The 19762-nt window shown below is 40.5% G+C and overlaps 1 protein-coding gene across 2 annotated transcripts in view; it reads left to right on the forward strand.

Moving 5' to 3' along the window:
• The window catches only part of DIP2A (DIP2 acetate--CoA ligase A), a 73620-nt gene continuing 53858 nt past the window's right edge, over positions 1-19762 (forward strand). For both annotated transcript variants that reach the window (XM_005528922.3, XM_088058707.1), the window contains exon 1: positions 1-145. In XM_005528922.3, the coding sequence (XP_005528979.2) occupies positions 49-145 (97 nt within the window). In that variant the 5' untranslated portion in view covers positions 1-48. The remainder of the gene's footprint in view (positions 146-19762) is intronic.

A 19762-nucleotide genomic window follows, 5' to 3' on the forward strand; every position in this document is an offset into this window, starting at 1 on the left:
CTGGGCGGTGGCTCCGCCGGGCCCTCTCGCTGCTCGCCCACCCGCGCCATGGCGGCGGAGCGTGGGGGCTGCGCGCTGGAGGCCGTGCCGCTGCCGCCCGAGGTGCGCGAGAGCCTGGCCGAGCTGGAGCTGGAGCTGTCGGAGGGTGAGTGGGGCCGGGCGCGGGGCGCGGGCGGGCTGTGGGGCCGGTCACGGCCGGCAGGCCGCGGGTGGCTGCGGTGCCGCCGAGGGCTCCGGGGCGGCGGCGTCTTCGCTCCCCGGCGCGGCTCTCGGCGGGCCCGGGCTGCGCTCCTGCCGGAGCCCTCGGCCGGGAGCTGGGAGCGGGCGGTGGCGCCGGGCTCGGGCGGGCCTGCGCCGGGCCCCGCCATCCTCTCGGCTGCACCGAGCGCTCGCGGCCCCTGGAGCCGGCGCCGGCCGGAGGCCCCTCAGGAGCTCTTCCAAATGGGCAGTTAACTTGCAGCTGGATACTCTGGAAAGACATATCTGTTTAGTATCTTTTCCTAACTGTAGTTAAAACCTTAAATCTTTCCCTTTGTAGCTGTCATTAATTTCTAACTTTTTTTTGTGCTTCACTGTATATACAGCCAGGAATATGATCATGCTCTATCTGTTTTTATAAACCTCATAGTCGTAGAATGGTTTGGGTTGGAATCTTAAAGCTTGTTCAGTTCCGTTCTCCTGCCACGGGCAGGGACACCTTCACTAGACCAGGTTGTTCCAAGCCTCATCCAGCTTGTCCTTGGAACACTTCCAGTGATGGGACAGCTGCAGCTTCTCTGGCCAACCTCTGCCTGGGCCTCAGCACCTTCCCAGAGAAGAATTTCTTCCCATTGAGCCATCTGGCCCTGCCCTCTTGTCAGCAGGAAGCCATTCTCCCTTCTCTTGTCACTCCAGGCCCTTGTCCAAAGTCCCTCCAGCTTTCTTGGAGCCCTTTCAAGCACTGGAAGGGACCCTAAGGTGTCCTTAGACTCTTCTCCAGGCTGAAAACCCCCAGCTCTCCTTGGCTGTCTCCAGAGCAGAGGGGCTTCACCGTGTGCATTCGTGGGCTCAGAGGTGACACTCTGCAGTACCAGGCAAAGGGTCACTGTGACCATTTGATGGATTTTCAGCCCCCTAAAGGAGACATCCCTTCCACCTCCAGGTCAGTGATAACAGCCCTTTTGTGATCCCTGTGGGTGTTAGTAGAGGTATCTGTGTTAAAGAGCTGGGGAAGGATTTTTGTATGCTGATTCTCTGCCGTGGCCCATCCTGCAGACAGGCAGGTATAAGCACTTGGTACAGGAGGGCATGCTGGGGTGGTGACCGAGGCAGCATGTTCTGTGAGCTGTTGCTCATTGCATTTTCCCCAGTTAACTGTCAAGCTGCACCCTTGAATAGAGGAGCTAAAAGCCTGTTAATACCATCTGTGGTTTTGGGATTAGGAGCATTCAGTGTGCTCCTTGCAGTTTTCAGATTTCAGCTGGGCAAAACTGGGCCTATTTCACCTAAATGTGCTGCCTGATTCAGGTCAGAGTTTCGGAAGTTATTCACAGGTCTGCTGTCGTCATCTCCAGTGTGGAAGCTTTGGTGCAGAGGTAGGGGAAAAGTGTAGGACGGGTGACTGTTGTCCAAGTGTAACCTGTTGCTGCATGTCTGCTGGCACAGTCAGAAGCAGTACCTGGCATGCCCTGTTGCATGTGCTAGATGAGTTCCTGCGTGTGAGCTGGGACCGTGTGCTCCATGGCCATGCTGGGTACAGTGGTTCTTCCTGTGTGCCTGCTGACATGTGCAGGGATATCCTGAGGCTGGCTCCTCTGCTGTGTAGTTCCTGACTGTGTGTTTGTTTAACTGATAAAATACTTTTTTATAGCTGGATCTGCATATGTTAAACCTGTGAGATACCTGAAGTGATTGCACATTGTCCCAGTGCTGTGGGTCTGATGTGGAATATGTATTGCTGTGTAGCTGCTGGATTAATGGAGAGATTGGGTAAAGTGGTAATGTGAGCTTGAATTTCTTGATCACTCTGAAGACTTAGTTTATATGAGTTTAGATGTGACTCCTTTTCTGTCTTTCCTAAACTGGAAGACATTTGCAAGTAGTTCTTCAACATCTGGTAATATGTTACATGCTCGTATCCTGCCATTGCTTGACGTTTGTATGGGCAGCTTTTAATGGAGCCCTCCATCATTAATGCTCAAAACTTGCTTACTTGGAGAGGAAGGAATAGCAATCTAAGATTTCTTATGCTAAATATGCCTCAATTTAGAGAAGGTCAGTACTTGGGCGGATGTTCCCATCATCTGAGAGGAAGTGTGAAGGGAGAAAGAGAAAAGGAGAAACGTGAGAGCAAGTTCCTTTCTACTTTGTGTACTTTGTTAATTGAAATATTGTGTGTTGTGATGAGGCAGGAATAATGTCTGTTCTCTTTGATTACATTATTTTCACCTGTAAAAAATAAGTCAGGAAGATGATTAATCTCCTCCTTTGGTTTTGCTTCAGATAATCATAGCAAATGTTGGGAAAAGTGTGTTGAGCTATAGAGAAGCATGGGGACATGAGTACATTGGTGCTTTCTAAAGACAACTCAAAATCCTAAGTAGAGCATTCAGCTGAGAAGAATTTTGGATGGGGATGGAATGCTAGTTCATGCTACGATTCCAGTCATGTGCATGGTTAGGAATCCTTCAGCTTTACAAGATCCTAATCTCTTGCTTGACATTGTTTGTATTCTTTATGTACTAGAAAAATAATAGTTCAGGATAAAAAGTGTTCCTACTATGATGCTACTGTGCTGCTTTGTTTTATCAAGACCAGTTTCTTTCTTGTTGAAAAAAAATTGCGAATCTTTTAAAGAAAACTAAGAGATCTGCCACAACCTTTTGGGGAGATAAGGACAGTTTTGAGACCATGCCTGGCACCTAAGCTGAGTTTCAGCTGATGGATCTGTGGACTACACTTGCTTATCTTAAGGCTCTAAGATGCTGATGTAATGGAAGGATACAGAGTTCCCTAATCAGACTGGCAGGATCTGTGTCAAAGTATGATGGGGATGCTGTGAAGCTCCAGTACTTCAGGTTGTTTATTAGTAACTATAAAACATTGGTGCTTTGGGGGTTGTTTGCTTATTTGTTTGTTTGTTTTGGAGGTTTGGTATGGTTTTTTCTTCCTTGCTCTGAAAAAGAACTAAGGTTATAAACAATTCTTTAAAAAATTCTTATCTGCAGTGGAGATTCTGTAGGAAAGGCATCAATGTGCATTTTAAAGCTTGTACTTGCTCTGTGATACTGCATCATGTGTATGTATGTATATATATTATATATCTAAATGTACTTGTACACCACTTTGGAATTGGGTCGTTTTTTGCTTCTTCTGGGTTGTCTGTGCAGGAGAATGCATCACTTGTTCCTTGATCATCTAAGGACAAGATACATAGAAGTAGTCAAAGATAAAATTGTGTGATGTGTTCATGTAGCAGTGAGGACCTGGTGTCAGCTTATATTGTCTTCATCTTCTAGGGCTGGTGGTGGTAGCAGTGCCCTCAGCCATGTGAGAAACGATGCTCACTTTTAAAATTTCAAAGGTTTATTAAACCTTAACAAAATACAACAAATGACTGTATAAGAAAAATTACAGTGCTGCGAGCATGGAACTAAACCGCCATGTGCTCATTTACAAAATGGATGCTCTGCTTTTTATACCCTTGGCCTCTCCCAAAGTCTTGTCAGTCAGCTCCTTCTCTGCCACCCATCAGTGAGATCACTTTCTTACAACTTGACTGGAGGTCAGGTGTTGCAGTGCTGCACCCCCTAGTAACAAGCCTGCTTTCCCCCAAAATGCCCCAACTCCAGTGGCCACAACATAAGGGGGAGGGGAAAGAGGACCATGGGGAGAGCAAATCACAATAACATAACTCTGCATCAATAGAACTTCTCTTAACATACACAATATTCATCCCTTAATTGTGAGAGCCAGCTATCACATTACCCATCTATAACAGCCAGCAGTTCAGGGACTTACAAAAACATATGACTATGTATATGACATATAACATATGACTTTTTTTTCTTGGGAATTTTTGATCCAGTTTCTTGGGAAATCTTGATCCAGTTAGTCCGGGGCATTTGGATGCACAACAGCAGATTTTCGTTCAGTAAAAATTGGATTAAAACTGCAGGAAGAACAATATAGTTGTACCAACTTTGAGGTGGTGTTTGACTGGCTTGTCAGTGGTATAACATTTTCTTGGTCTGAATTTCTGCAGCTTGAAACATTAAGTATATGGATTTGGATTTTCTTCTGCTTGCTAGGAATTTGTAGGTTGGTCTTACTTTGAACTGGGTGATCTTGGAAGTCTTTTTCAACCTCAATGATTCTATGAACTAAGCTGAAACTCCAGTCAGAGATTACCTAAGTAAACAGGCTTAAGAGATTTTTTTTTGCTAGTTCAAATTTATTCTATTACTTCACCTACTGACAGATGGGGAACACTGTTCTCAATGGCTTCTATCAAACAGGCTGTAGGATTAGTTCAGAGATAGAAAAGTATTTCATGTAGCTTACCATCTTAATTATAACCTCAGTTATTTCTTAGTTGATTTGGGGAGGAGCATTTTTCACTTCCTGCCACGCTGCTCATAGGTTTCTTCTGAGCCTGGCTGAGTTTTAGTGGTAAAAGATGCAGTTTATGTGGAGTGGTCAGTGGACTGGTTGCTCTGCTTCCCCTTCAGAGGTTTACTCTGCCTGGACTGAAAGCTGACTCTCATGTGATTTTTATCCCAACTTTTTATTTCCCTTTATAGGAAAGGAAGAAATTGTGTGCATGACAAGGAGGCTTTCTCTGGGGTTTTATTGTTTTGGGGATTTTTTTCTTTTTGCAAGGATTGGGGTTTTTTGGCACATTTTGAGGTACTGCAGGTAATTCCTGAGTGGAAGAAGATACCAGCTACGAAATATTTCCTGAAAAAAGTAATGGTATTTAATGTCTGATATCTTTGGCTGCTGCAAATATCCCAGCAATACTTTCAGCAAGTACTTTTGGTAATTAGTTTGATTTGGCTTTTAAAAAAATAAACTGATAAAAGAATACTTTTTTTTTTTTGGTCAGAATGCCTTATAAAACCTCAGGGTGGTGGTCAGAGCTGAAAAGTTTAGGTCCTTTTGTTACACCAACAGTATTGATGTGGTGTTAAATTTCTTTGTGTGAAATCAGACGAGGAAGAGACACCCACACACACTTGCACCTGTTTTTCTTGAGATATATCACGGTATTCAGGTGTTAAGGTTTTTTGGTCTTAAAATGGTAGTTTTCCGCTATGGAAGTCTTGGAAATACTTGGAAATAAATATGATCTGAGGCTGTCGGTAGGAAGAACTGTTGTGACTGGGGAGACAGATGGCAGTCTGTGAAGCTTGACCTGCAGCATCTTTCTTACTTAATTTCTGGGCTCTCCAACAGAAACTGTTAATTGTGTGATTGTACCTGGGGCTTGCCAAATGCCCATGGGAACTGAGTAAATCTTGTTCTCACACGTTAACACCCGCAGGTCTGGGCACCTGGCTGATGTCCTTCAGGCTGTCCCCTCTGATCCTGAGAGCTAGTGAGGAGTTGAGCCCAGCCCCTCACTCCCCAGCCAAAATCTCACACCTTTCCCAAGGGAAAGCCCCTCAGCTACAAGAGTGCAGCCAGCTGCAGCCCTCCCCCTCTTCCTTGGCTACATCTTTTGTCTCTCCTAAGTACTGGTGGTAGATCTTTTAGGCAGTAGGTGGGAGAAAATTCCCTGAGAGGGGGAAAAAAAAAAGATTCTAACCTCTAGCATTGTCCACCCTGAATTTTTTCCCATACCAACATGTTACATCAAACTTAAACTTTTAAACTAAATACATACATGCATTGCCCCAGTTTTATACATATACCTAGATTTAGCTACAGGCACAGTGTGACAGGTGGTTCACCCTAAAACAAGGTCTCCTTGAGGGATGCATGGTGTCTCTCCAACCTTTTGCACCACCTGGTGCAACCTGGTCCCTGAGCAAAGACAACCCCACAGATGGGTTTGTCTTTGCCTGAGGCAGAATTAACCCAAACAGTTTTTCCCAGGATACCTGTCATGTACCACTGGAGCCTTATCTCTGTTCTTCACAAGGGTTCAGATTGGGCAGGTCCAGCTCGGTTAGTGGAGCCTCTGGCATTAACTAATCAGGTGGTCTTTAGTAAATGCAGCTCCCAATTTTTGGAAGTCTCTCTGCCCAGTGCCTTCAAGCTGGTTTTGAGCAGTCCATTGCACTGTTCAGCTTTCTCAGTTGGTGCATGCTGGTGCATGATAAGGGATATGGTACACCCACTCAATGCCATGTTCCCTAGCCCAGCTGTTTATAAGGCTGTTCTTGAAATGAGTCCTGTTGTCCAACTCAATCCTCTCAGGGGTGCCATGCCTCCAAAGGAGTTGCTTTTCAAGTCCCAGGATGGTGTTTGGGCAGTGGCATGAGGCACTTAAAGGCTTGCAGAAAAAAGGACTACATGTACTATTCTGTTACCTTTATCACTGTGAGGAAATAGAAGATTCTGAACCAGGAAAACTGGGATTGCTAGGTCATTAATTTCATTTCCCATCAAAGCAGAATTTCAAATTCAGGCAGTTAGGTGGTTGGGGCTTTTATTGGTTGTCTTCTGGATTTCTGCTGTAGTTAACCAGTGTTTAAATTAATCTCATCCTTGTGTTAGAGTAGAAGTCTTGTTATTCTTTTATATCTTGCTTTGGCAAGGAAGGTTAAAACCTGGTGAGGAACAAAAGTATGATGGCAACCTGTACATTAAGAAAATTAAAGGAAATACATTTTCTTCCATGTGTTCTTGTGCAAAGATAAGCTTCCCTTAAAATTATAAACACACATTTATGAAGTAAATAGACCTTTATAAAATTAGCATTGAACATTATCCTATGTTCTACCTCCCTATCCTTCCCCTAGACCTAAATTAAGCTCTGCCAATCCTGAGATCATGAAGTGACTGTCTTTTCCATTTGCTAGTTAAAATGCTGTTGGGGGATATTTTTTATCTTTGGGTTAGTTTGGTTTTTAAAGGAATTGACTATTCTTAAATGTGATTTCATTGAGGATGGGCTGTGGCATCTCTTGGACTAAAGAAGGTGTCTGCTTGATGACATTAAATACAGCTGAGTTACAGGTGTATCACTCAGTTCTGTTACTGAGAGACTTTAATATACCTGTATGCAAATGAGAGGGAAAACATATCAGTCTCTCTTGATTACATGACAATCATTTGGTTATTAAGAACCCTTGTATTTACCTTGGAATAAGTATCAAAGTATTTGACAGTTTCTTGGCACAAGGTTTGTAGCTCTCGAGGAAACATAAATTTGGTGCATTCACCTGAGTTTTCTTGGCATGATGATTGCAGATCCAAATGCAACGATCATAGAATTGTTTAGGCTAGAAAAGACCTCAGAGTTCATAGAGTCCAACTGTTATCCCACCATGGTGTGCAGTGAAATACAGTATGTAATTCTGTGCAGACATCTAACAAAGCAGTTCTGCAATGCAGAATTCAGGGGACCAAGTTGAAACGTGTGACTGAATAATTAAAGCCTCCAAATCATCATCATATCCTTCTATCACTTGCTCACTGCTTCATTATGACCTTTCTTCTTTCTCAAAATGTTGTTTCCTCAGCAGTGCTCCACAGAACACAAAGATTTTAAGCTTCTGTGGGTTTTTTTTTTGTTGTTGTTGTTTTCCCGTGTGGAAGCTTGTGCCTTGTATCTGTGATTTACAATTTAGTGAAGAAAGAAGCAGCTCTTAATCTTCTGTGTCTGTTGTTACCTTCTAAAGGTCAAGACATTTCTGTTTGATAATCTCTGTGTACATCCCTTTAAGAACTTGAAGAGAATTCCAACACCAGGTGAATCCAGTTTGGCCTCATCTAGCAGGGAGTTTTTGTTCAATGTTCTGCTGGATGCCAGTGATGTCTGACAAAGATCTGCCTCTTGTAGGATTTGCTGTTTATGGACACTAAAAAGATACTAATAGTTATTATTGTTATTATTATTATGAAGACAGATGCAAATAATCATTTTTTTCTTACTTTTTGTTATAATTCACTGTGGCTCAAATTTTTAATATTTTTTTATTTTTTCCTTTTTCCTACTTACAGCCATATGGCCTCAGAGCTGGATTGGGTTGAGGGCAGAAGAGTGAAAGAGGGTGCCAATACTTCAGCTTAGCTGCAACATGAATCCATACCCGAAATAAATGTTTTCGGCGTCTGCCTGTATCTGTACGGCTGTTCCTTCAATCTGTTGTGGATCCAGCCTCAAATGAAACGTAGGACTTGCTGATTGTAGCAGCATTTTGTCCTAGAACTTGAAATATGAAAGCTCCCATAAATCATAATCAGTATGTTTGTGTCCCACAGATCTAGGATTCATCAGATCCAGGGAAAATACCAGCCAGTTCATCATTGTATCAAATCATGTTTGAGAAGTTACTTGCTTATGGAGAAATGAAAACCTGTGTTGGGAGGTGGGTTGAATATAACTGGAGGGGCTTCAGCTCTATATCTACCAGCTGCCTTTGTATTATGGTGGAGTTCTGTCAAAGTCCCACATGATGAGATTTCTGCCTGACATTATAAAGAGTAAGAAATGCTTAGAAAGCACCAGAATGTGTGGTTGCAAAGGAAGCACGTCAGACAGTCCATGTTGTGGAAGCACACAGTTTGGTAGGGTTAAGAAAAGGTGTTGTGACCACAAAACATTTGTTGGCAATTAAGTGTTTATCTAACAAAATTACTGAAGTTTCTCATTTCAGATGTTTGTGTATGATTTGTATTTCGTGGGAGTTACTTCACCTTGTAAAGATTATTCACTGTTTTCAGAGATGGCAGCTCACTAAAGATTTTTTTCTTCATTTTTCCTTCAGAAACAGTATTTGAAAAAAGCAAATTTAGGTGTGAGCATATTTTCTAATTTTTTTTACCTAAGCTCTAATTTGCTAAGTAAAAATCATGAAGAAGCTTAAACTTTATAAACAGCTAGTTGAGGTTGAATTAAAATGGTTGTGCTTGGGGATGCTTATTCTTGCTCTTTGCCTTTTTTCTACTGCCTCTTGGTTAGATGTCTGTGTAGTAAAATGCATGACCTTGAAACTTCTTAAGAGTCAAGCAGATGACCCCAAAATCACTCCTGGCAGGAGCTTGGGGTTTTTTTCCCTGTCTCCCCTCCCCAGCCTTGGTCTAGTGCAAGCATGTTAAGAGCTTCACTCTGGAGGTCCTCCCAGTTTGACTCTACATAGTCTCAGCTGACTGTGTACACAGAAACACCAGTGAGGTCAAGATTAGTTTGTCTGCTGTGGGTTTGTGTATTGTATTTTTGCCGTGTGTTTGTCTGCCTTGAGCAGTTTGGTAAACTGAGAAATAATATATTCTGTGGTGGTCAGATCCAGATCTGTGGCTGGACATACCGGTTTGAGCAATAGCACAGGAATTAAGGCCATGGTGCTGTTGTCCCTGTGCTCACTTTCCATCTTCAGCCTCCTTGTTAGAGAGGGTTTGGTTTACTTTTGATGAATAATTTAATAAACTGGTCTGTTTAAAAGCATTACTTATAGTAATCAACCAGTGTGATCGTGCAAGAGATGAAGGAATGTGTTAAGGAAATGGGTGTTTTTAAACAAGAGACTCTTCTGATGAACTTAGTGGTGAGAACAAATTGTATTTGTGATTCTAGACTTCTCACAGTTGTGAAGCCAGGATTAGATGTATCAGCAGCTATTGCCTAAATAAATGCAAAGTCATAGTTTTCTTCAGATTTGGGCTTTAGCAGGTATTGACAGGGCTCTGATTTGATTTCCACAGGACATCAATTTATCAGTGCCTGAGACTGACCACTAGCAAATGAGACTCTTCCCTTAGTATCAGAAGATGTTTTCACTTGCCCTTCAGAATGTTTAGATTCTGCTAATTGAAAGAAGAACTTAAGGTGCTGGGAATACCTTAAGTATACCTAAGGTGTTTACAGGAGGCAGGGGCTGGGACAAAGATCTGGAAAAGGTATCACTATGGATGTTGCCCTTTTCCAGTGGAATTGATTTTTATTTGTTTTTTACCTCATTATTAATTACAATGTAAGTAACTTGTGGCACGACCCCAGCAAAACTACAAATCCCTTCCTTGGGAGACATATTCTGTATTTGCTTGTAGCTGTGGCTCAATATTCTAATCTTAAATTACTGTTAAGATTATAAAGAATAATTTAAATTATAAAATGTCTGTGTATAAATCCTTGTATGTTACTTTTATCCTTGCAAAGTTATATGGCTCTTAAACCATGGGAAGTCTGTGTTGCAGAGTTGTAGCAGGGTAGTTGGGATGAGGTGATTACAGGCTGGTTTGAGACAGAGGAGGAGTAGCAGAATCCTTAGTGAAACCAGAAAATGGTAGCTAGTAGTAAGAAATAAATAATCTTGTATTTTTATTTAAAATGGAAGCCATATAACTTAGATTTGACAAACTCGGTGGCTGAGTATGTACTTAGGCAGCTGCTATATTGCTGCTCCTTTTTCCTGGCAGGACCAGTGTTCCCTGGACTGCATCCAGAGGGAAAAAAATTAAAAATCATTTTAAATGTACAAAACTTGTGAATGGCTAATAACTGACAACTTGTTCATGTGATCATTACATGTTTTCTGTGCCCTACAGCATCTTCCATGTATCTTCCATGTGCAAGCTCTTACATCAGGGCAACTTGTACCATTTATTTGGGTTAGGGCATTTTAGCCACTATTGTGCTACAAACAGGTAGATTTTTCCTCTGTGGAAACAGCCTTTTCTTGGTTTTATGCACTTCTGTCCAAAATATTCAGCACTAATAATAATAACCCACTAGGTTTTTTGGAGGGTTTTCCTTTCTTTAGTGACTATTTGTTAGTAGTGAACTGATAGACACTTTATGCTTAACTTGGAGCTGTACTCTGCAGCGCTGCAGTCACATGTTGGTGCAGCTGGTGCATTTTGGGAAGCCCAATAAACTGACTCATTACAAGAGATAGCCTTGCTGTGTTCAAACAAGCAATGTTTTGACACTGCAAAATAAAGAGAGGTTCTGAATCGGTATGAGATAATTCCCGGGGGTGATGGAAGGGGACTGTGAGATCGATTGATGACTCATGCAGTACTGATGCTATCAAAATTGTGTTCATCACATGAAATAAGTTCTCAATGCCCTTTCATAAGGGAAGCTGTGAGCTGCAAAACTTGAGAACTTACTTTGTGGCCCTCATCAGTGGGTGTCATATTTGGGAGAACGATTGCAGTGAAATTGTTACCTGATGCTGTGTAAAGACCATTGCCAAATTTTGGGCTAGAAGGATGGTATGACAGTTCACTTGAAGTTAATGTTGCTGTTTTGTAATTAGTAAAAATATCTTCAGCAAAACATAGTTCAGAGTGATTTAAATAGAGATATTTCTGTAATCACAATGCATTTGCGTTGTGACCAGAGGAGGGTAACCTGCCAAACCCCCAAAAAATCATGGTTACATACTACCTTCAGATGATAAACCTAGTGATAGTGTAGTAACTTCTGCAGATTTGTCAGTTTGTAGACATTTTTAGTAACAGTGAAGTAATATGTATTTATTGGAATTAGCAATTGGTGTTTTATGGTAAATGCAAGTGGGTTGCATTTTGAGACTGAGGAAAACTTAGGTTTAAAGGAAATCCAGTTACTATCTTCATAGGAATTGGTGTTACACCTTTGAGACTCATCTTGAGGTTTTTTTAGGTTTCAATAAAGTTGGTTTTTTTTCAATAAAGTTTCCTTTGTCTAGGCTTTCACATGACACTTCTGGAGAATCTTGAATGCATGAGTTTATAAAGAGATTCTGAGCAGCAGGTCTTTGAGGGCTATTGAAAGTGAGGCATACACACAGAATTAAGCATAGAATATGTGATTTGACAGAAGAATGTTGTGTTGATGCCTTTAACCTTCTTTTGATCTTTCTGTAGATCTTATTGGATCTTGACACCATGCTAATATCATTGCTGATTTCCAGCTTCTGCAGGAAGGGCCTTTACTGGTGGCTTTTGTAGTGAACTTTTTTTTTGCTCACAACAGAGAAGGTAACAACAGGATCCTAAGGAAAATCTGCGTGCAGAGTTACTGACTTTGAAATGACTTTTTCTTTTTTCTTTCCCACCTGCAGTGACTTGGAGAATTTTTTTAGGGATGTTGTATTAGCCTGACATTAATAGAATTTCTTGAGATTTCTTGACAATTTCTTGGTTTCAGTCTTATTCTTGTGGAGGTGTCTTGGTTTGAAAGACAGGGGTCTGCTAAGGAAAGCAGGAGCCTCCCTTGGAATGGAAAATATGATCCTCTCCCTCCAAATTATTATAACTTTGAAGTGAAGGGTCTTTCAGGCAAAGATGTGGGAAAAGGAGTAACAGTTGTTTACTGATGTGTATATATATATATTCCAATTGCCTCAGTTTAAATGCAGGAGATTGTGTAAAAAACAACAGTAGATAGCTTGATTCTGCATGTGTCTTGAAACTATTTTAATGCAGATTTATGCAAGGTGAAAGCAGATATTTGAAGGTGCTGACTTCCATGTGAACAGTAGCGTCTCTTCTTGGATTTGGGGTTTTTTGAGGTTTTTGTGGCTTGGTTTGGTTTTGAAGAGCTTGGGTGGTCCTGCTTTCTGTCCTGCATCCAGTCCCAAGCATCCAGCAGGTTGTTGCTGCTTTACCAGGTTTCAACACCAGCAAGAGGTTCTGCTGATGATCTTGGAGGAGATTGGAAATAAATCCACACTCAGACTAGATCTGAATTCAGGATTAGGTGACTTTTCGTACTGTGACATGTCTGAATAAGACTGTTATGAGTATAAACAATTGGGGATTTTCTGGTTTAGGATGAGAAAGTTGAAACAGGTGGTAACTTCTCCTTCACAAGTACCACCAATCTCTGCCTTTATCCATGACCTTCCTGTTCATGAGCTCCTACATTCTGAAGCCTTTTCTCTCTTGGCGAAAGAATTAAACAAAACAGATACCTATTCAATGTTCTGTTTATTGAACAATGTCTCCTCAGTGCCCTGAATGAGTCATGGGTCTTGCTGAAAAATAAGTGTAGTCATGTAGATTTTCCCACTACTTGCACGCAAGGGTCTTTGTTTGACTCAATGGATAAGCTTAAATCTGATATTTTTGTACTCCAGTATTTGTAAGTGTAATAATTTGAGCTTGCATTCTGGACACTCAGTGTGGTGTATTAGTACTGGGTAGCACTGCATTGGTGGGTTTTTTGTACTGGCCTTCACTGTTGAGGCATCAAATACATGAACTTTCCAAAGTTCATAGATGAATATTGTTTTAAGGGAATTGCTTGCAATCTTTTTATCTCAATAAAGAGATTCCAAGTGATTAAATGATTTGTAGTTACTTAATAGTGGTCAGTGTTAAGGAGCTGTGGTGGTAAAAGCTGCTTGTAATGGAAGAGCTTGAGGAAAGCAGAACTGTAGTGTCAAGTGGAAGAACTTTGGTGTTTTGTTGCTTCCTTGAAACTAGGTTTTGTTGAAACTTTTTGTTTAATTGAAGCTTTGTTATGCTGTGGGTTTTTGAGGGGCCTGGTGAAGAATGTATCGTCGGCAGTTGTTTTTGGGGTATCCAACAGGGAGCAGGTCCCTCTCTTCCCATTGCATCCACACCCTTTGCCTACCTGCTTCTGTTTCTCACAGTTCTGCTGCTGCATTCCTGCTCAGCCACCCTCATGATGGACAGAGTTTTCAGCACATTTAGGTGACCATTCAACAGTGCATGACAGCACCAAAGCTGCACACCAGATTTGACATAAACCCTCAGTGAATATCCATGGTGTGGACATAGAGAGATCACATATGAGAGGAGGAAAAGGAAAACCTAAACTGAGTTGCCTGTCTGTCATTCATGGTTGTTCTAGTACAGATTTTCTGAATAATTGGTATTTTTCTGTCTTCTCTCTGTTTCCCAGACTCAAAAGAATAAGAAATTTGCCACCAGAAAACCAGAGGTGTAATTTGGCAGGAAATAGATATCCTAGGACAGGAGGAGGTCAGCCTATGTGAATAGGGAAGACTTGAGAATAAAGGTTTTAGCATGGATTGTGAGTAACTCTCATGGGGGAATACAGGAATAAAATAGATGTATTGCAGTTAGTGATGTGATAGTAAGAAGCTGGAAAGGTAAGAAGTCACTGTGAATGAATTGAAAAGCAGTTTAATGATATGACCTCAACAAGGGAATTATAAATTATATTAATTTTATTATCATAGTAAATTATAGTACTTTAATAATATTGTGGGTATTATAACACTCATTCTATAATAACTATGGATTATAAATAATAACCTGATTTAGTGTAAAGTGTGACCATAGAAGGATATTGAAACCAGATGAGCTTTAAGGCCCCTTCTCTCCAAACCATTCTCTGATTCAATAAATGTGACCACCTCCCATATGGCAGCATTTTTAGTAGATTTCTCAGGTTTGGTCTAGTTAAAGGTGCTTTATATTTCTCATGCAATTGACAATCAAGTACTTTTTATCTTACAGTAGAATTAGTAAAGGTAAATAACCAAGTAGCTTGGTAAGGGCATTTAGAGGCAATGACATCAAATACATGGATATAGGATCAAAAGATGCAGGACAGAATCCATATCCATATGCATATTTTGGTTGCAAAGATTAGGCAGAGGTGGTAAGGAAGAATAAGTGACTTAAGATACTGCCAATCTGTCTCTTCCAGATCATCATTAATGTTGGTAAGGATATGTTACTGCAAAAAAGTGTTTTTCAGGCCTTTGATTATGGGTATCACTGCATGGGACATTCTGGAAACATGTTTGATATGTACTGGAATTGGTTCACCTTTTCTCCCAAACATGATTTGTTCTTAAGCAGCTGATTTAAAAATTATTCTTGTGTTCAATACTTTGTTGTGATACAGCTGCATTTCACAAATAAGGTTATAACAAACCTTACTTCATAGAAAATACTGCTGCTGAGCCCCTGCCTTGGCAGCAGCCTGGGATCAGCATATTACATTCAGCCTCAAACAGGTGCTGGCTGGGGGCTTGAGCATCTGAGACTGCAGCCAAACCTGGCTTTCCTTTGGCTCTTTTTAACAGATAAAAAAGGTCCAGTTGGCAGAAACCACAGAATCAAGGAATGGGGCAGGTTGGAAGGGACCACAGTGGGTCATCTGGTCCAACCTCCCTGCTCATCATTTTGTTGCCAACGTTTGGTTCATGCTGTTCAGAGAGAGCTCCATTTCATCAGAAAATACACTTAATAAGTAGTGTTGCAACTGGAAATAAATTGTAAATAAGTTTAGCCAGCACAGGGACGGACCCATGCTGGGGCTTCTCAAGGGTGCAAGCTCTTAACTGTTCTGGTTCTAATAGGGATTGATGGGGTTTTTTTCCTGCCATGAGAGGATGTCTGTGTGCACCAGCTGGCTTGCTTTGCTGCCTCCTTCTGTGAATAATTCAGCTGGTTTGTTTTTGGTTTGGTTTTTTTTTTCAGTTTATCATCCTGTAGTTCAGCCAGGATCTCTGAATCATTCATCTGATTCTTTGTGATCATGTCAGATGACTTATGTGCACCCAGTATATTAGTGAGGTCTGATTTATTAGTAAAATTATATTGTGTTACGTTATTTATGTAGTTTTAACACGAATACTGATGAAGTTTGGGTTGTTTGGTTTTTTTTTTAATATGCCAGTGTTTTATTTTAAGAAGTCAAAGTGTCTGCATTCACCATAAAATTTTGCCCAGTAGCCACCCCCCTCACCCCAGTTATTTCAAGATTAACTGTAAATCTTTTCCCTAAAAGCATGGTTTTATAGTGCATTTGAGGGCATGGTATTGACATGCCAGGAAACTAATCAAATCTGAAACCCAGATCTAGAAGTTAATTGAAAAAGTTTCATAGTTTACAAATTGAAGTAACTTGTGTATGGAGTAAACACTGCAGGTTACAGACCTTCTCATTGTACGTTTTCAAGATACTTGGTGAATTTTGTGTGTTGTGATGCTGTTTGAGTATTTTGGAGTTTGCTGGTGTGTTTTTAAATGATTTTCATGGTCTCATAAATGAGTTGGATATTTCCATGGTCATGGATTTTTGTATCAGTCCGCTTCAGTCTTTAGTGTGGTGCATCATGCCTAAATGGCACCTTTGCTATGTTCTTTGTGGTTGCTACCAAAATTTAAATACAAGCTTTTTGCAAGTAGTAAGTATGAAATGCTCTTTTTCTTGTAAAATATCTGTGGCTGATGGGGTAACTTCTTGCATATTAGTGGAGGACAAAAAAAAAAAAAATCAGTGTTGCTGACATCCAAAAACACACCATAAAAATAAAGCTTCATACAAGTTTAATAGTCTGAAGTATCTTCATTGGGTTAATTAATCACTTTGCCTTATATAATAAGTCCATGAAGAATGTGAAAGGAAAAGAAACTGTGCTTTAGAAAGGCTTTTCTTTATGATTCCTTCGTACCTGGTTGTGTCGAGATTTGCATCTTTGGAGGCAGTTTTCATGGAATTTTTGGGGGATACTATAGAATGACTTGGTTCAGGCAATTATTTCTGGTCTCATTCATTATAAAAGTTGTTTACTACATGTCAGACAGTTATTCTACTTTGATATTTTATCCTTGATGTATCTAGGAAGTGACAAACAGAAACTCTGAGTGTTTTTATTTCTGTAGTACACTGAAATTTTGATTGTTTTGAAATAGCATTTTTGATCACGGACTCAATGATCTTGAAGGTCTTTTCCAACCTTGATATTCTCATTCTGTGATAATGAGAACTGGAAGTGGTAGCTGGTGTGATAGATGTTGTTCACCCTCAGGTGTACCATAGCTGGCATCTGTCAGTCTGCGTCTGTGTTCTGCAGGGAGCTCCGGCAGCGTAGAACGGAAATGGTAGAGTTAGAGCTTTTCCTGTCTCCCTGTAGACCAAGCTTAAGGATTTACCGCAGCAGTGGAAGAACAATTCATTAATTTGGCTTAACTGAGCCTAGAAACTGCTGCTAAGGCTGCTTTTGTGATCCAGTTATTTAACCTTCTTTCATGCTGTCAAACGCTGACTCCTGGCAGATGAAGCAAATGAGTGTTTAAGCCAGGCACTTCCAGATTTTAAAAGGAGCAGCTCTCTCTTCTCCCTACGTACACATGCAGCTCACAAGTAGGGGTTGTATGTATCCTTTCTGAACTGCAGGATTCACCCTCCTTGGGTTTTTAAAGTCCTAAAATACAAGCTGGGCCTTTGTCCTGCAACTGCTTTGAAACCTCAAGGTGAAAAGGTGATATGTAAATGTGTAAGAATAGAATTTTATTATTCTAATTTCAAATTTTCTAAATCTGAATGCTACTTTGGATTGCTTTGCTAATTGCAAAATGTCTAATGGCTTGATCAAACTAAAATTATTGGTTTTGCTAATTCCTTCCCCAATTTAATAGGCAGTTAATGGTACTGTAAAATATAGTTCCACTGTGTAATTGTGAACAGAGTGGAAGACTGTATCTTTTGCTATTAACATATTGGTCAAATTCCTTCCCTTTCTATCATTAAGATACATATAATTAGCTGGTCAGTATTTGCCTAGGGTCTAGAACTTGATGTTTCAGTGATTCTGTTGTATGTGCAAAGGTTTAAGGAAATTCTGCATTTATATAGTTGTATATCTCCATGCTGCCACTTTTACATCACACAGGTTTTGTACTTTGATAACTTAAATTCCCTCAAAGGGATGCAAGTCCTGCTGCAAATTAAGAATTACCAGTAACATACATTTTCAGTGAAGTCATGCTAAACTTCTAATACTGTTTCAAGGGTGTGGGAGTTTGCCCACTTGAGTTAACAATTGATTTAAGGCCATAGGAAACATCTAGTTAGGTTATAGCAAAGAGAACAGGATTGTGAGTATAGTTATGTTAATATGCTAGTTCTATATCAGGTTATGTTTTGAGTTCTCATTCATGATTGGATGTTTGACATACATGGTAGTGTTTGTGGTTCTCATTCATGATTGATTACTTGTGTTATATAGATCGTGATGTTTGACCCACTACCAGGTCTTTGAGGATCATCCCCGTGCCATGTACGGCTTTTGCTCCCTTTTGTTTGCCATTAAACTCTTACTTTTCAGATATCCTTGTCGCACCCATCCCTATTTTAATTTTGCCACAAAATTCCTGGTTGGCCTGGTCCTGAGGTCGTGGATGCCAAGTTGCGACACAAAGGCATTGTGATATTCTCAGGATGTTTCAAATAGGGGCTTTGAAATAGAATTTCTATTGGCTTAGTTAACTGCATCACCATATGAAGTGATCAGATGTCATTTCCATTTTAAAGAGATTCCTGTTATATGAAAGATTCCAATCAAAATGTTTTCACACTTCACTTAGCTCAATATGCAAACTAAATTAAGGTATCAGTTGACCTACCAGATGTGATAGGCACAGACCTTCCAGAGCCCATATCTCAATCATGGTTGTAAGTGTTGGCTGCTGTATAGTTTGGAGAGCCAAATTTTTTTTTGATTGCAAGTAATGGTTTTCCTCTTCTACTTCCTTTATTGCCTGTTGATCAGTTTGGCTTTTGCCTGATTTACACAAATGTAGTATCTGGAGAACATGTACCAGGTAACCATATCTGGGAATGGGTACTAGTAGTAGGTTTGGAGGAGTTGTTCTGGTTCCTAGATTTAGGTGGTAATAAAAGCTTGTGGGTTAAATAAAAGTGGTTGTTGAACTGTCACGGGCAGAATTTTTTGGTGGCACACCTGTGTGTCCCAGGTTGATGCTCACAGGTGTGCATATGGAGAAAATACGTCCCAAACCACTTCCAGTTTTCTTTAGACTGTTTAATTTCTGAAATTGTTCCTTAACCTTCTCCCATCTTTTCCAAAATTTCTACAGTTTATCGTAAAGGATTTGTATTTTGATCTTTGGTTCATCTTCAGGGACTTTTTTTAAAGGGTTGTTTACGATGTAGAATTAGCAAGGATGTCTGCTGAATTGACTCTTCCACCTCCACCAACTTTTCAAATACAATGACAGCCTATCCCAGAAACATGGGGGATATGCTTTAAATACTTCTACAGATGACATGTGAGTTTATGTTTTAGACTGGCAACTTGCCTGCTTTCCACAGGAGCCACCTCTGCAGGCAGAAGCCAATGTTCATGCCTAGGACTTTATCCTGAAGGAACTGGCAAGATTTCTGCAGTCAAGGTGATGGACCTGTGATTGTGACTGTGCTCACCAATGGCCAAACAGTGCAGTTCTTAAAGGTTTCATCTGGCAGAGCTGATCCAGCTGGTTAGGTTCATCCATGTTTAATGTACAGTCAGTTCATTTAGAAATGTTTCTGCTCTTGAGCTCTGCAAACTGGGGACCAGGAGCCATTTCTGTGTCTTTAGCAAGTGTCATGCTCTCACAGATCCATTCTCAGTTCTATTTAGTGAATTTGGCATTAGGATTCTGTTAGGTCTAGTGCTGACATGGTGGAATAGAACCATGCCTGGGAAGAGTCAGTGTAACTGCATGACAGATTCTTACGTGTACTAATGAAGAATATATTTTTATAGATTATATTAAGAAATGCTAACACTTTCATCTCTGTCTAGATTAATTTTCCTGGCACTTCTGACATATTTTACTATATATATTTTATGATACTTTAGATATTTCAAGTAAAGATCTCTTCCAAACA

The sequence above is a fragment of the Pseudopodoces humilis genome, chromosome 8, assembly GCF_049639895.1.
Source record: "Pseudopodoces humilis isolate 2021_Gansu_Grassland_sample_001 chromosome 8, ASM4963989v1, whole genome shotgun sequence".
Taxonomy (NCBI): domain Eukaryota; kingdom Metazoa; phylum Chordata; class Aves; order Passeriformes; family Paridae; genus Pseudopodoces; species Pseudopodoces humilis.